Raw genomic sequence first — 18,306 nt, forward strand, 5'->3', positions numbered from 1 at the left:
ACTGGTCAAATGAAAGCCTATAGATGTGTGTCACAGGGTAGGGAACATGGATAACTTCATAACTTCCCCTTGTGGTGTGCTTTAATTCAGATAGTGGTAGTGCAATGAAAGCACATAGAGAGGGAGCACAAGCATCTGGAGTTGGCATTTCCAACACTAGCATTCACTTCTCATGTTAAATAAAAACACATGTCAAGGAGGTGGAGCAGGAATACATGAGAAAGTGAGAGCAATATGTAATTTTTACCATCTGCATTTTGCTGCTGAGAGTTCTGGCTTTTCTTCTTTTTTATGTTTTATTTTCATTTCCCTGTTTTTGGAAGCTCATGGGATTTGGGTCTTATTTTCTGGCTCTGTGACTAAATGTTTTGGCCTGCTTAGCAGTCCTGTACAGCATGAGAAATAGAGGGGCAAGTTACTGCTGCAAATATACTTGGATTCTCACTTCGCTCCAAGGATGAAAGGATAATGTAGTCATCTTACATATTTAATCCTCGGTTTCTGTCAAGATTGTCGATTATGATGGTGACATTTTCAGTGCAGAGCAATGTCCCCCCAGGGCCTGGAGTGAGAACCAGCTAATTTTACAGGTCCTCAGAAACTCCTCTGAGTCTGACTACCTTTCAGTACTCTGAGGGAATTCTGCACCAAAAAATTTAAAATTCTATGCACGATATTTTAGAATTCTGCAAAATTCTGCATGTTTGTCATAATAACACAATATAATCATGCCATTTTCAATTATTTTGGTAATTTATTTTAAAATACCTGTCAGCAAATATCTTTATAACAGTACAGACAACAAAAGATTCAGGAAATGTTTGACAAATAAATCCCTTACTAGGCATATTAATATAGAATTTTGAGTAATAATTCATTTAATTTACAATACAGAAATGTTTTCTGCACCCCTCAAAGCAGTGCAAAGACTTGCAGAAGTCCAGGGTAATGGAGGAGCTGAGGGAGAGGGAAGTAATTGCTGGGAAGGAGCCTGGGAGTGAACCTGGAGGGTTGTCGGGTGTGGGTAGGAGACGTATGGAACTTTTTTTGGGGGGGTGGGGGGAGGGGATTGTTAGGAAGTTGGGGAGTATTCCCCATGCAGACTTTGGCTGATCTCTAGCCTCTCCCATTCAGTGAAGCACATCTGCCTCTCTCCCTCTGTGTCCCTGTACACCCCACTCGGGCCACCCCATCTCCTCGTCCCCATGTGTCCCTGCACCACCACTTCCGTTCAGCCCCTGGATCAGTGCTGTTACCCCACTAGCTCCTGTGCTTCTGTGTCTGTGACTCCCTAGCAGCCCTGTGTGCTCCTTTCTGTCCCCCATATCCCATGTTTCCTCACCTGGCCCCGCGGGCAGGGCACTGTGAGGAATGCAGTCTCTCCTCCCCCTTTCTGTGGCTGGCTGCTTTGGTGGTTGAGCTGGCTGCCCTCTGTTCTGGCACCACAGCAGCCCCTGGTGGGTGAAAGGTGTAACTGCATTACCTCTCCAGGAGAATGTATTTTCTGCAGAGAAGAAAAAAAAATCTTTGGGGAATATGAATTCTGCATGTGCACAGTGGTGCAGAATTTTCCCATGAGTACTTTCGGGCAGTAGCAGCCTGGGCCAAATTCATGTTTGTGGGTTACAGAGCCAAGAGGCTCAGATAGCTAGACTTGTAGCCAAACAAATAAAAATGAAGTGATTTGGATTGTGGAGGAAACACTGAAATACCAAATATAGTTACATGCGTTACCTTTATCTCCTTTGCTTTTCCTGATTCCCACATTCTTCTTTCCTAGATGTTCAATGTCCGAATATCTCTGTTCACTCCCCACTCAGTGCTAAAGTTTTCTCATGAGTAGCTATGTCTGAGGACTCTTCGAGGGTTAGTATCTTTGCCAGCATTTAAAGCTAGATTTCTCAGGAATAGTAAAGATCTTAGGACCTGTCCCATACATTTCTGGTCAAAAGTTCCTGCCTTTTTAGGAATTATTCATAGCAGTTTTAGAACTTCTGTTTTATTCATAGCTAGTTTATCTCTGGGGACAAAGAATTCCTTAAAGACAAAATACAAGTCTAGAAAACAGAAGTCTGAGCAGCATAAATGTGCCAAATTTTCAGACTCTTAAGACAAATCTCAGGAGGAGGAGGAGGAGGACTTGTCTGGTTTTAAGTTCAGTAAAATCCAATGCAGATGCTCAGACTCCCCCCAAGAATGATCTGACGAATTACACTGGGTGTGGAGCAGCCTTGCAGTATAACCAGCAAGAAACCGTAAAGCAAAAAAACAGGAATCTCCTTTAAAGCAGGCTTAGAACACAGATCAAGTCTGAAAGGAAGGTGCTTCTAATCTAGGCTTGGTAAGGCAGTCAGTTTGGCTGCCTGTTGTTTGACCATGGACAAATATTCCTGCAAGAATACCCTATTGTAGGTGCAAAAAGAACAGGAGTACTTGTGGCACCTTAGAGACTAACAAATTTATTTGAGCATAAGCTTTCATGGGCTACAGCCCACTTCATCGGATGCATGTAGTGGAAAATAGAGTAGGGAGAGACAGAGAGAGCATGAAACATTGGGTGTTACCATACACACTATAAGGAGAGTGATCAGTTAAGGTGAGCTTTTATCAGCAGGAGAGAAAAAGAACTGTTTGTAGTGGTAATGAAAATGGCCCATTTCCAGCAATTAACAAGGAGATACGAGGAACTGTAAGGGGGCAGAGGGGAAATAAGCATGGGGAAATAGTTTCAATTTGTGTAATGGCCCATCCACTCCCAGTCTTTATTCAAGCCTAATTTAATGGGGTCCAGTTTGCAAATTAATTCCAATTCAGCACTCTCTCGTTGGAGTCTATTTTTGAAGGTTTTTGTTGTTGTAATATTGCGACTTTTAGGTCTGTAATCGAGTGGCCAGAGATTGAAAGGTGGTGGCCTACCTTTTTTGTTGCATTGTGGTGCCATCTGTTAGCAAACCTGCTTAAATTTCTTGAACACTCTTTACTACATGGTAATGCCATGTGTTAGGAAGAAGGTGAACTAATCAAAAGTTGAGTATCTTAACTGGCTAGAATCTTTTAGAACAAACACTCTGTGTATGCCTTTACTTGTAAGCCAGGCCATCATTGTACATGGTTGTTTACAAACAACGTTCAACAAGTTTAAAGATGCATTTCCTGCCTTGAAGGCTTACAATCTAAACTGACTAGACAAGCATACAGAAATTAACTCAGAAGGGAGTGGGGGAGAGAGAGGAGGGTTCAGTCATTAAACTTCTGCACCGAATACACACACAAGATGCACGGCTATTGAGCTGTTTGAAGAGTTGGCCTGCTGTCTACCTAGCATAAGTGCATTTACAATTTAAAATTTTTTATAGCTGCTGTTTGTTCTAATTCTGAATAATTTTGTTTTTTCTTTTGTAACTGTTCGGTCTTGAATAACATTCACAATTTAATGCTAACGTAAAAAAAAAACTTTTTAGCAATTTAACAATTTCATTTCATTGAATTTTTCAAAGTTAAAACAACTTGTTAAATGACTTGGTTTTTTAATTAGGCATAAGTATCTAAAGCTGAGCCTATTGAAGGCCGTAAAGTCTTCCTCTTCTTTGTTATTGTTACTGAGCTAATAAATTAGTGCTACAAAATATTTGACATTATTTGACCAATATTTGACTGGTCAGTTGCCCAATTACTTTTGGATAAGTCAAACGCCCAACCCTATTTTAATCTGTCCTATTTAATCTGTAGTATTCTCATCACTGTTCACAAATTTAGAAACAGACAAGTGACTTACAGAATTCAGAAACTACCAATCTTGGATATAGCCTTGAAAAAAGGTGTCATAGTGGTGGCAGAGGATAAAGAGCTATAATGCAGACCAAGAGTTTCATGATGCTTATTTACAGAATCACCATATTGTATTTTTTAATATGTAGGGCAATAGAAGAATTCATCTTGAGGAGAAATACAGTTTACTATAGAACCCAATGTAGAGATCTTCCGTCTTTCTACTCTCTATCTGAACACAGAAAAGAGACACTCTCTGGAAATAAACAAAGCATTTGTAATATACATTAGGACATCTGGGCTGTTCAGAAATCTGTGCCCTATTCTCCTTTTTCCCACAGATTCAAAGAAGGCATGCGCACAGACCGTAGGTTACATTTTTGCTCTTATTTAATACTTGTGTAAATAACACTGGTCTACAATTTTTGAGAAGTCGTCTGCTTCTGAGATAACATGTGCTATTTATTATGTGTATTGATGTGCTGAATTCAAATATGACAATTAAAACAACTGGCTACTGTTTCTAAGATACTTAAGTTTTTACATTTTATGTCTAGGTATATTGTGTAGATAGTAGAGTTTTAATGATAAGTTGTAAACCTAGGTCTTTTCATGTGTTTATGGTTGCTTTACATGATATTTCACCTGTCCTGTTTATGTAACACTTTAAAAATCAGTAAAAGGGTTATATAAATAAAATTTATTCTGAAACAAAAGGCAAAAAACTATTATGTACATAGTTTAGTCCTCTTCAGTGTCTACTCGGCGCTTCTTGGCTTGTCTCTTGTATTCATTAAATGGAGCATCTCTTGTCACTGTCCAGCAATAGTCTGCAAGCATTGATGGGCTCCATTTGCCCTGATAGCGTTTCTCCATTGTTGCAATGTCCTGGTGAAATCGCTCACCGTGCTCGTCGCTCACTGCTCCGCAGTTCAGTGGAAAAAAATCTAGATGAGAGTCCAAAAAATGCATCTTTAGTGACATGTTGCAACCAAGGTTTTTCTATGCCTTGAGTTGGTTTTCCACCAACAACCTGTAGTTGTCTGCCTTGTTGTTTCCGAGAAAATTTATTGCCACTAACTGGAAGGCTTTCCATGCCGTCTTTTCCTTGCCACGCAGTGCATTGTCAAATGCATCATCTCGAAGAAGTTCACGAATCTGAGGACCAACAAAGACACCTTCCTTTATCTTAGCTTGAGTTAACCTTGGAAATTTTCCACGGAGGTACTTGAAAGCTGCTTGTGTTTTGTCAATGGCCTTGACAAAGTTCTTCATCAGACCCAGCTTGATGTCTAAGGGTGGTAACAAAATCTTCCTTGATTCAACAAGTGGTGGATGCTGAACACTTTTCCTCCCAGGCTCCAGTGACTGTTGGAGTGGCCAATCTTTCTTGATGTAGTGGGAATCTCTTGCACGACTATCCCATTCACAGAGAAAACAGCAGTACTTTGTGTATCCACTCTGCAGACCAAGCAAGAGAGCAACAACCTTCAAATCGCCACAAAGCTGCCACTGATGTTGGTCATAGTTTATGCACCTCAAAAGTTGTTTCATGTTGTCATAGGTTTCCTTCATATGGACTACATGACCAACTGGAATTGATGGCAAAACATTGCCATTATGCAGTAAAACAGCTTTAAGACTCGTCTTCGATGAATCAATGAACAGTCTCCACTCATCTAGATCGTGAACGATGTTGAGGGCTGCCATCACACCATCGATGTTGTTGCAGGCTACAAGATCACCTTCCATGAAGAAGAAAGGACAAGATCCTTTTGACGGTCACGGAACAGGGAAACCCTAACATCACCTGCCAGGAGATTCCCTTGCTGTTGTCTGGAGTCCAACAGCTCTTCCTTACTCTTGGGTAGTTCCAAATCCCTGACAAGGTCATTGAGTTCATCTTGTGTTATGAGGTGTGGTTCAGAGGAGGAGGATAGGAGAAAATGTGGGTCCTGTGACATTGATGGTTCAGGACCAGAAGTTTCTTCCTCTTCCTCGTCTGACTCAAGTGAGAATGATTCTGGTGCATCAGGAACCGGCAGTCCTTCTCCGTGGGGTACTGGGCGTATAGCTGATGGGATGTTTGGATAATGCACAGTCCACTTTTTCGTCTTTGACACACCTTTCCCAACTGGAGGCACCATGCAGAAGTAACAATTGCTGGTATGATCTGTTGGCTTTCTCCAAATCATTGGCACTGCAAAAGGCATAGATTTCCTTTTCCTGTTCAACCACTGGCGAAGATTCGTTGCACAAGTGTTGCAACATATGTGTGGGGCCCACCTCTTGTCCCGATCTCCAATTTTGCAGCCAAAATAAAGGTGATAGGCTTTCTTAACCATAGTGGTTATACTGCACTTTTGTGATGCAAAAGTCACTTCACCACAAACGTAGCAGAAGTTATCTTAACTGCTCACACAAGTACGAGGCATCTCTGCTCACTTTGGCTAAACAGAAATGTGTCCCTTTGCAAAATCAAACACTGACAAATAAGAGAGCATGACACTGTGTGATTTCTAGAGCTGATATAGGGCAATTTGTTCAGCAGAGTGATGTAAGCTTCGTTATGATTGCATCATCCATGACTTCTAGGAATAACATGATGCAATTCATATCATGTATGACGCAATACCAGCTTCAGATTGCATCATTCATTGTTTTGCCTAAAAAGCAAGTACTGTCCAAACCCAGTCAGAGATTTATTCATAGATCCAGTCAAAGATGTGTATTAGTCATTTCTGGTTTAAATTGAGATCCCTTCCCTTTATAACTCACTTATCCTCCGCCATTCCCAAGTCAAGGATCGTATATACTGACCCAATAGCATATCTTGAAAACTAGAGCCAATCAACAATTTGAAGCATCATTTTCGTTCTCAGTGACCCAGAATTAGTAAAGTTTGACTACATTTATTTCAGAAGCATTTTGGCTGTAGAGCAGTGTAATTGGCTTCAAAGGCATCATGTTTAGTTTACACCCATATAACTGAGAACAGAACATTGCCCACGTCTGTGGGTGAACTACAGCTGGAAGAGTCTGCGTGACACCAATGCAAGAGGACATCAGCACAGGTTCTTCCAGCTCTATTACACTGGCAGCTTAGAAGTCATTTATAGCATGAGAATAAACGTCTAAAGTGGTCAAGTTACAAGTTAATTAGCCATTATAAATGAAGCCATTGCCATCTTTGGCAGGAAGATCTGCCCTACAATAACTCTTTAACTTGCCTTCTCCTTTAATTGTTTCACTTTATTCCTTTTAGTCCAGTTTTGCCCTCCTATCTTATTTCCACATCTGTTTTTGTTTGTTCCCGGACCACTTTCTGTTTGATTTGGACAAAAAAGAAATGCAAATATAAACCCTATTCCTTGGGCCTAGCGTATATAAATTGTTACTGTGTCAATCAAGATGCCAAAAATTTTAGCTGTAGAAGGTCAAGAGGTTAAGGGTGAGTCCTGCACCATTCACTTGCCTCTGACTAACAGTTGTACCTGTTTCTGGGAACTGCAGAGGGATAGTTCAGTGGTTTGAGCATTGGCCTGCTAAACCCAGGGTTGTGAGTTCAATCCTTGAGGGGGCCACTTAGAAATCTGGGGCAAAAATCAGTACTTGGTCCTGCTAGTGAAGGCAGGAGGGGGCTGGACTCAATGACCTTTCAGGGTCCCTTCCACTTTTATGAGATGGTATATCTCCATACTTTAAAAAAAAAAAAAATTCTGCATACTTCCCCTGTGACTATTTGGGGAATCTGTACAATTTATTAAACTCTGTCTTGAGATTGACTCTTTTTGTATCTTTATCAAGCTGCAAACGCCATTTTGAATGTGGGGTTAGTTGTCATGTCTCTTGTGCAATTGCTTCCATGTTGGATTGAAATTCCAAGACAAAAGCCTAAGAATAATTAAACTTTGACCGTCCATCTAAATGACAGATAGCTGCAGCTGAGGCAAACCATTCTTTCAAGTCTGAACTCGGGGCAGGTCACTATAGCAATTAATTATAAAATAAATCAATTGGAATATAAATATTGTAGCAATGAGAATTACCTAGTAGGTGCACTGGTCACTTGATGGAGTCTCCTGACAGAGGAGAGTGGATGGTTATAAAAAAAATCAACCCAAAAGGGAGGAACTGATCTATTCAGGGGGACATTTTTCTCCAGTGCAAGATGGAGTAGCAGCCCAGTATGTAGGGACCTGATGAGGCAGGGGACCCTGCCCACGTTCCTGAACACGTGGTGCTCCCGAGGACTCCCAAGGGGTGGGGTGAGCTAGTGAGGGGCATCTAGGATATTTATCTTCTAAATTATCTGTGCTCTGTTAACTGAAAGAGCAGTGATGTTGAGAATCTTGTGTAGTGCATTATAATTATCAGAGGTCTCCTGAGAGGGTTAAACTGTAATCCAAAAGGCTCACATGTCGGGGTGGAGATCTGAGAGACGGTGTGTTGAAACTATGGTGGTGTCTGAAGGGTCAGCACTGAGCCCCGGGACTAGGCAGCTGGATAGCAGATTCCAGCTCTCATTAGGTGTTCTAGACAAAGGGTCTGTGCCCGGAGTGTACTAAGTGTGCCTAGGCCCCAAGACTTGGGGCAGTAGCTGGGCTCCATTCAGTCTCTGGAAGCATAGAACACCCAAGGGCTGAGCAGATGGGTTCCTTCAATGCAACGTAGTGAGTGATCAAGAGGGGGCATTCAGCTGGGATCCATGACATCTTCTCTTGGGGCTCTAGTAACAAAGGAGAAATAGTGTGTTTGGTAGACTGATGTTTGACTAGATCTCTGTAGTCTTAGGTAAAACTTCTCATCGCCGCGGTACACTGCAGCATGATATTGCAAATGTATATTGAAGCAACTTTAGTACGAACATACAAACATATCAGACTTTTGTGTCTCAAAGCACAAAACTGATTTGCAATTTCCAGCATCTCATATTTTCTCCTTCACATCTTTTCTGGCTGTTTACTTCTGACCCCTCCTTCCACCCACCACATTTGTGTCCCCTGGCCATTTTGCAAAAGTGCTCCTAAGATCACTGCACTTCCAAGGCAGAAGTGAGGAGGTCCTATCAAAACATCATGCCAGGGGTCTGCAGAGCTGAATGTATCTCCAAAGGTGCAAGTTAAGGATCCCTGCTGAATATTTTAATAGTTTTACTTCTCAGTGAAATGTTGCCAATTTGGTTTTATAAAATTTGAAACGTTCTTTTTTCTTAAATACCAGTATTGCCCTTTTGTCTTACTGTCCATAGCTTGTTGATCTTTGACTTGCAGTATCTTAATCTGTAGTGTTCACTTGTCTTTAGAGAAAAATCTGTATTCTAACCAATACTTTCTTTGTTTGCAGTGATCGGGAACAGAGAGAGCGAGAAGAGGCTCTTCGGGACTTTCGCTTTGGAAAATGTCCTGTTCTTGTTGCTACTTCAGTAGCAGCAAGAGGCCTGGATATTGAAAAAGTTCAACATGTTATTAATTTTGATCTTCCTTCCACTATTGATGAATATGTTCACCGGATTGGGCGAACTGGACGCTGTGGGAACATCGGAAAAGCGATTTCTTTCTTTGATTCTGTTTCCGACAGCCACATAGCGCAACCTCTGGTTAAAGTGCTTTCAGATGTACGTTGCCCAGTTTTTTCAAAATTAAATGTGTTCTCATTTCATATACTACTAAGACTTCATTTTAATGCATAGAGTAGCCATTAGTCCTGTGATGCACTTGAAAAACTCTTAATATGTAATTTGGCAATCAAGTCAGTATTTAAATTTGCAATTATTCTTCTGTAGGCTCAGCAGGAAGTTCCATCATGGCTGGAAGAAATTGCGTTTAGTGCTCAGGGAACTGGCTTTAGCAATCCAAGAGGAAATATCTTTGCATCTGTTGATACTCGAAAGGTAAGTTTATAACAAAGAAATGAAATTGTTGGTTTGGGGAAAATTTTTATAAGCTAGGTCCGTTTCAGTGTAAAATGTCTTTTGAGTGTCCTTTAATATTGTAGTTTGAGTGGCTAGGACAATCAAGATGGCTCTTGAAATAAGAATTGTTAGCAATGTGTGTAGAATTCAGGGGTGAGAGAAAGTGAAGGGAGACAGACATCTGTATTACAGCTGGTTCTCAGGAGTTGCCAAAAGAGGCTGAACTTAAATTCTGTATTTGGAAGGGGAGGTTTCTTCAAGAACAATTTTGTGACAAACATTAATACCAGGGCTGTCAAGCGATTAAAAAAATTAATCGCACAATTAATCACACTGTTAATAATAGAATACCATTTACTTAAATATTTTTGGATGTTTTCCACATTTTCAAATGTATTGATTTCAGTTTCAACAGAATACAAAGTGCACAGTGCTTACTTTATATTTCTATTTTATTATAAATATTTGCACTGTAAAAATGTAGTATTTTTCAATTAACTTAATACAAGTACTGTAGTGCAATCTCTTCATCATGAAAGTTGAACTTACAAATGTATATTTATGCACAAAAAATAACTGCATTCAAAAATAAAACAATATCAAACTTTAGAGCCTACAAGTCCACTCAGTCCTACTTCTTGGTCAGCCAATCACTCAGATAAACAAGGTTGTTTACATTTGCAGGAGATAATGCTGCCTGCTTCTTGTTTTCAATGTCACTTGAAAGTGATAACAGGCATTCTCATGACACCGTTGTAGCCAGCGTTGCAAGATATTTACGTGCCAGATGCGCTAAATATTCATATGTCTCTTCATGCTTCAACCACCATTCCAGGGGACATGCGTCTGTGCTGATGACGGGTTGTGCTCGATAACAATCCAAAGCAGTGCGGACCGATGCACACTCATTTTCATTATCTGAGTCAGATGCCACCAGCAGAAGGTTGATTTTCTTTTTTGGTGGTTCGGGTTCTGTAGTTTCCGCATCGGAGTGTTGCTCTTTTAAGACTTCTGAAAGCATGCTCCCCTCCTCGTTCCTCTCAGATTTTGGAAGGCACTTCAGATTCTTAAACCTTGGATCGAGTTCTGTAGCTATCTTTAGAAATTTCACATTGATACCTTCTTTGTGTTTCGAGAAATCTGCAGTGAAAGTGTTCTTAAAATGGAAAACATGTGCTGGGTCATCATCGGAGACTGCTATAACATGAAATATATAGCAAAATGCAGGTAAAAAAACAGAGCAGGAGACATACAACTCTCCCCCAAAGAGTTCAGTCACAAATGTAATACTCATTATTTTTTAATGAGTCATCAGCATGGAAGCATGTCCTCTGGAACGGTGGCTGAAGCATGAAGGGACATACGAATGTTCAGCATATCTGGCACGTAAATACCTTGCAATGTTGGCTACAAAAATGTTGGCTACAAAAGTGGAATGTCTCTTCTCACTTTTGGGTGACGTAAATAAGCTGGTAGCATTAACTCCTGTAAATGTAAACAAACTTTTGTCTTAACGATTGGCTGAACAAGAAGTAGGACTGAGTGGACTTGTAAACTCTAAAGTTTTACATAGTTTTGTTTTTGAGTGCAGTTATGTAACAAAAACTACATTTAAAAGTTGCACTTTCACAATAAAGAGATCGCACTACAGTACTTCTATGAGGTGAATTGCAAAATACTATTTATTTTATCATTTTTACAGTGCAAATATTTGTAATAAATATAGTGAGCACTGTACACTTTATATTCTGTGTTGTAATTGAAATCAATATATTTGAAAATGTAGATAAACATCCAAAAATATTTAATTTCAATTGGTATTCTATTGTTTAACAGTGCTATTAAAACTGCGATTGATCACGATTAATTTTTTTATCGCAATTAATTTTTTTGAGTTAATCCCGTGAGTTAACTGCGATTAATCGACAGCCCTAATTAATACCAAAAATTGTTCCCTTTTTAGAGGCTCTTTTTGTTGATTTTTCTGCCTTTAGAGGAGATAATCAAGTTTTCCAATTGCTTCTATGACATCTAGAAGTGTGAATCTGCCTTTCTCAAGGCAACTTTTGTGTTTTAACTGACCGGGCCATTTCTGATTGAGTGTTGGAGGGATTTTCATTCTTTGTTTCAATCTCCTAGTTTTGCCTGGTTTCCTCATGGGTGTGCCCTCCCCCCCCATAATTGTTTCTCTCATTCCCTTGCTCTTTGACATTTAGCTTCACTGAAGCTACTAAACTAGAAGCAGAAGCACCTACATTTGTGGAAGTGTTGCGTCTGCCTTCCATGAAGGAGGTGCATGCTGAGTTTCATTGAGCTGCTTTGGTATGGCTCACTTGTTCACCAGTCTGAGCTGGAAGGGGATTATATGTAGAAGTGAGCACATTGTCTGTTCTGTTTATCCAGACATGATATTGATGGAAGCAAAATAATTCCATGATCATGTTAAAAAGCCATTGCAGAACATATTCTGGATCCTGACATCTCTTCTGGCTTCAAGACATTTGGGCTATGCCTGTCTTCTCGTGCGTACTGGGTCAGTTCAGACTTGTCCGTGAGACTCAGGACTTGGCCACCTTTCATTTCACCCTTGCATTAGATTTCTACTTCCAGCTGTGCAAACAAAGTAGTGGTTCAGTGTTCCCATGTCATCCATTATTTATGCTACAGAAATGACAAAACTTTGGGGCAGCAATGGCCAAAATCCATTTTCTCTCTTTTCTCCCCCCACCCCCCTCTTCCTTATGGGACCAACATTTCCTGGATTTTTTGACCAAATGAGCCCACTTTTTGTGCTCTGCTTACATCTGCTCATTCCCTGATCGTGGCATGGCAGGCCAAAAAAGGAAAACCGAAAATATACCTTAGAGTCAGGCTAGCCAGAAAATTATCTTTTAATTCTTTGAGTGGTTGGCCACGTGGTTTTTACTTATGGTGCACATGTACTCAAGATAGCTCAATAGATACCGGCCAAAAAAATACTACATCTGCATTAGTACTGTCCACCAGTGAGCATAAAAGGTGGAGTGGGCCCAGCCATCCCTCAATTTCTTCTTGCCTCCCATGACAGCAAGATGGGGCCCTTGCAGTGTCAGGTTACTCTGGACATTGTGCATCTTTTCCCCCGATGCTGTTTAGCAGTCTTCTTATTTACCCATTGCCTTAAAAAAACCCAATCAATCAACAAAATCCTTCCCCACCCCTTTTTCTATTAGATTTAGAGAACTCATGGTATTGGGATCAAGTAGCAGTGTCTGAATTGTAGTCCCCATGGTTCAAAACTGGCCCCCCTTGTGATGTGGCTATTCTACTTAAAAACACAAATCCTACGTGTCTGTTTTTACCTTGGAGAGGGACATATCCCCAGTATTTAGTCAGGTCTGCTGCTCCTTTTTATGCAGTTTCTTGGAAGCAAGAGAGGTCAATCTTAACTTTCTTCTGGAGAGATTAGAAAAAGCCTCCTCTGAACTTTAGACAAAAGGCCCTACCAAGCCTGGACAGCTTTGGTTGGTGCTTCTGTGGACTTTGGCCTTACTCCAAGCTCCTGGGGTCATTCATCCAGGAGAATGAAACTTTCAACTTCAGAGTCAAGTAGAGCAGCTAAGACTCCCCTCACATCCAGCCCTCAGAAAGGGGTAAGAAAGAACACTTCACACACCAAGCAGAGCCATAGGTCATCCTCTGTGGGGCCTAGTAAAATGAAGCAAAAACCTAACCATGCCACAGTATCTTCTCACAATGCTCAGCCAAAAGGTAGTTCATGACTCTCACATTAGGTTCCTCTAATGCCTTGGCATAAACCCGTCACCAAGTACCCAGAAGTGTCAGTCCACACTTCCCTGTATCTGATATCTTGGTACTGTTAGTGCACGAGGTGCTGATGACTCCTGTGCCAATGTCTCTGTTGCTGATACTTCAGGCACTTACTTTCTAGGCATTGAAGACCTTTCTTTGTACTGAGCAATCACACAGTGATAGCACAGACAGAATCACCCTTGCTGCTCTCGTTTGCCATTAGAAAACTGTTTGCCACAGTACTGATGAATGCTGCTGCTCTTGATTGTGATGGGATTCAAGAACACCCTAGGACACCAGTCAAGAGTAGTCCCCACTTAGAGAAAGAGTATCTGTTTTCTTCCTTCCCTTCTGAACGCAGCAGGGAGGAATGCTCCATTCACTTACTTAGGTCTCAGTCTAAATGGGCCTAGGAATTTGCAGCAGATTGCAAGGTTTTCATGGGGAACAGTCACCTTGATATCCACTCCCATGTCCCCAGCCTCTTACCCCTGCAATATACAATCTTGACCTTATTGGCCTACTTTGAGTGTGCAGCCAGCTAGGAAGACTTCTGCTTGCCCCCTCTAGAGTTCAGTCTCCCTACCTTATCCAGTGACATGAGTCTATTCAAGAGTCTGTTGGTACTGTTCCACAGCCTACATCAGCAAAAACAGGACAGTGAAGAACACCACCTGCAGGAAATGGAAGAGCCTATGATTCCAGCAGCAATATCCATTTCCTCACCAGAAAAGGTTATAATTTCTTCTTCTTCTAGTTACCTGTGTGATTTTTAAAATCTTTCAAGATCTTTTACATCATATGGCGGCAGACACCTTGGAGATTTCTGTGGAGATAGTGCAAGAAAAATCCTGCCGAAGATTGGACATCATGCACTCCTCCAGGCCTGGAAGGCCATGTTCATTAACAAAGGGCTACTGGAACCAGCAAATAAAAGTGGCACCTCCTCCCCCCCTCCCCAACCTTTGGTACCCACATCTAAAAATTAGGTAGACATTATCAAGTCCTGGTTAAGGAGTTCGAATATTTCTGCACCCATCCAGTTCCTGGATTACTGGCAATGGTGACTATACAAACAACAAAGGCTTCCAAAGAGAGACAAAGATCCAGCAAAACATTGATTTGTTTGGCAGGAAGACTTCCATACTAAGTAACTGGGTCTTTAAGTCTACAGATGCACATCTCAAATCACCAGGCACGTCTGTCAAAATATTACCTCATTTGGGACAAGGTGTCACTGTTTATAGAACGACTCTCACAAGAACATAGGGAAGAACTGAAATCCATTGTATCTGATGGACAGCTAATGGTCCAAATATTACTGTAGACTGTTAAACACTTCTGATACAGTGTCACGCTGAATGGTCATGTCTGTTGCCCATACAGGTCTCCATGCTGCAATATTCAGGAATACCAAAAGAGGTCCAAACAATCATTGAAGACTTTTCATTTGAACGTTGTGACCTGTTCAAGGTGCCTACTGATGTAACTCTTGGTTCTCAGATTTAAGAGCCATGCCTTGCTTGTTTGGAGCCTCTATGCCAGCTCTTTAAATAAGGCAGGCCAGATCCCAAATAGAGGCCCTTTGCTTACTACTGTAATCCACAAAGAGAATCGAAGTTGCCAAGGAAGAAGCAGAGGTTTCAACACAAGCGGGTTCTCTGACTTCTTCCTCTACTGCACACCCCATATCAGCCTCACAGCAGCAAGTTTGATGTCATTTTCAAGAGCTAATCTGGAGCCGTTTCAGATTTGGAATGATACCCCGTGCCTTGATAATTCCTTTTTTAGATCCCCAGGACAGTTTTATGGTTCTTGACCTACAAGATGCCTACTTCCACATCCAGCATATAGGAAATATCGCCAATTCAAAGTAGAAGCGTCCTACTACCAGAGCAGAAACTTTTCCTTTGGCCTTTCAACAGCACCGAGGGTATTCAAATGTTTAGCAGTTGTCAGGTCACCTAAGGAGACAAGGGACAGTATACGCAAATCTCGATGATTGGGTCACTCAAGGAAGATCACCACAATAGGTGAATAATTCCACTTGATACTAGAACTTTCTTTTCACACTGGGTTTTGGGATCAACAAAGAAATACACACTATTGCTGGCCTAAAGGATAGAATTAATAGGAGCCAGATTAGATCTGAGAACAGCAAGAATTTATCTACTGCAGGAGAGATTCCAGACCTTGGTAGACCTCATCAGCCATCTACATGGTCATCCACAGACATCTGTAAAAACATACCTCAGACTTATATATTTACCATACCACGTATCAGACTTCACTTAGAATCCATTCAAAGGTAGCTAAAATCAGTATCTACCCAGCAGATATCATGTGGACATGAGGGTACAGGTTGCCTGAGAATTCCTTTTATATAGACCACCCTCAGACATAAGGCTTCTGGATTCACTTGAAAAGTTGCCTCCATGTAAATGTTCTAGAACTGAGAGCCACTTGCCTAGTGTGCACAGTAGTTATTGATCCATGCAGCAGGGTTAGACAAGTCAAGTAATGACAAACAACACAACTGTACGGAATTATGTCAGGAATGAGCACAGTTCTCCCCTTTCCCTTTATAAAGAAGGTTTTAATATCAGGAATTGACAGAATCATAAAATCCCATCAAGTGGCTCTATATCTACCAGGCTTACAGAATGTCCTAGAGGATCAGCTCAGCAGGAAATTTTCAGGTGACCATGAGTGTTCTGTCAACCACTAGATCCTGAACAGCATCTTTCAAAGGTGGGAATATCCAAGAATAGACCTATTTGCTACAGACTAGACCAGGAAATGTCAGTGTTCTGTTTGCGGGATTGCAGTGGGAAGAATCCCCCAAATTTATCTGCTCTAATAGCAAAATGGGCATGGCCAAACCCCATAATCCTGTGGACAAATCTGAACTGTCTTTATTTGCAGGGAGGCAGCCACAGCCCAAATGTCTAACTGTTGGGGAGGTCAGTCCCAGAAGGGAAATAAATCACTAACACATTTTCTACTGTATATATGTATATAGACGTAGTCATGGTAAGGGTAAGATTTTATATAGCTTAGACTCCGGTTAAAACAAATGAACTTTTTTTTTTTTGAAGTTAAAATGTCTACAAGTTAGTATCAACTTTATTTTTTAGATTTACCAAGGCAAAGACAGTATGAACACTGGAGGTCTTACTATGTCATCTACTACAGGTACAGCTGATGAATCGTGGGATTAAGACTAAAACAGTACCAAGTTATAGATTTTGGTTTTGATACAAAAGTTTTTGTTTTTTAAAGACTTGTAAAGTGAGAGATGTTCACTTAACTAGCCAGTAAAGAATTTAGTTATGTAAACTACTTAAAATGTTTAAAAAACTGTTTGTGTTACTAAAAAGTGGTGATTCCATCAGAAATGTGGATCTACTAAATGTAGTATTCCATGAGTTGCTTGCTACTTTTGGTATACTTTGTGAAAGGCATTTTAACAAATTTTGTACATCCTGGACCAAGACTTCCACTCTTGAAAATATATTACAAAAACTATCATTAAGAGTGTTTACTGATGATCCTTTGGCAGTGAGTATTCTTTGTTGCAGAATGTGTGAAATTCCCTCTCTCGCTGTCATTTTTCTCTCATTTTTTGTTCTTAAAAAGAAACCAGTAAATTAGTCCAAGTTACCAGTTACAAGTCCATAGTCTATATGTGAACTACACAACGTTACAAAAAGATGCTTTGAGATATAGACTCGTTATAAAGGGCTTACTTAAATGTAAATGGTAATTGCAAAATAATTTAACTTCTCAAATATGTCAAAGGTAAAATACTGTATGCACCAGATGACATGTCACGTTAGTCTGTAAAGAGCTATTGCAGATTACTGGTTGTAAACATACTTAATAAAAACTTGAGGATTATGTCTTGTGTTGCTGATTGCTTTTATCTTGACTTTGTTATGATTTAGGATTTTATAATATCCACTTCCGACACATGAAGTCTGTCAGCTAAATACTGAACATCACATGCTGTATTCTAAGCACACTATTTCCGTACGAAACAAAAGGTCAGTGGGTCCATCCTGAGTCTGGCTGTAGTGAAGTTGTTTTACAAAACAGCTAATCACATGGATTTTTTTAAAACAACTTCTCTCTTAAAATAGCAAAACTCACATTTTAAGTCTTGATTTTACTAGATGTTAAACATCATTTTGCCGTCATGTTGACTTAAATGTAATTTTAGTGGGTGGTAGTAACATTGCCCTAGCCCAAGGAACAGCTATCTGGGGCCTCTTTTTCTCTCTCTCAAATCTGATTCAACAAACCTTTCCCATTTTCCCTCCCTTAGCTCATGCACTCAACAGCTGGGTAAACTACACTTATGCTGACACCAAGACCACATACCCATGAAGGTGAGACTTAGTGTCTACCCTCCTTTTGTCCAGTTGCTTTGCAGTACAAAAGAACCTGAGCTTTAACTGCCAGACAAGATTGTTTTAATGATGCTCTGGATTCAGTTGATCTTTTTGTCCTTTGTGCTTATATATCAGTGATCTATAATGTGCAGAATATTTAGCACATTTTGACCTAACTGTCATATTCCTTTCCTTTTTGCATACAGTAAAGTGGTAACAAAGCTTTATCTCTGACATATAAGTGCACATATTGAGATAAATGGGGGGTTCACACCTCAGCTGTTTCAAGTTCTTTGCTAATTGAGGCAGACATCTCAGCATAACATATATTTGCTTCACATTTTGAAAGTTTTCACAATCATCACTACAGACATTACTTTTAAAAAGAAAAGCGAAGACCCTGGGGAACAGTTGAGGTCTTGTCCACACCCTCCTGCC

The 18,306-nt window shown here is 40.5% G+C and overlaps 1 protein-coding gene across 11 annotated transcripts in view; it reads left to right on the plus strand.

Annotated features, from left to right (window-relative positions):
- Nucleotides 1–17,374, plus strand: part of DDX4 (DEAD-box helicase 4) — a 103,787-nt gene extending 86,413 nt beyond the window's left edge. For all 11 annotated transcript variants that reach the window (XM_065598927.1, XM_065598930.1, XM_005300845.4 and 8 more), the window contains 3 exons: nucleotides 9,115–9,385; nucleotides 9,554–9,661; nucleotides 16,612–17,374. In XM_065598927.1, coding sequence (XP_065454999.1) covers nucleotides 9,115–9,385; nucleotides 9,554–9,661; nucleotides 16,612–16,695 — 463 coding nt within the window. In that variant the 3' untranslated portion in view covers nucleotides 16,696–17,374. The remainder of the gene's footprint in view (nucleotides 1–9,114; nucleotides 9,386–9,553; nucleotides 9,662–16,611) is intronic.
- The last annotated feature ends 932 nt before the right edge of the window (nucleotides 17,375–18,306 follow it).

This window comes from Chrysemys picta, chromosome 6 (genome assembly GCF_011386835.1).
Source record: "Chrysemys picta bellii isolate R12L10 chromosome 6, ASM1138683v2, whole genome shotgun sequence".
In the NCBI taxonomy this organism is placed as follows: Eukaryota; Metazoa; Chordata; order Testudines; family Emydidae; genus Chrysemys; species Chrysemys picta.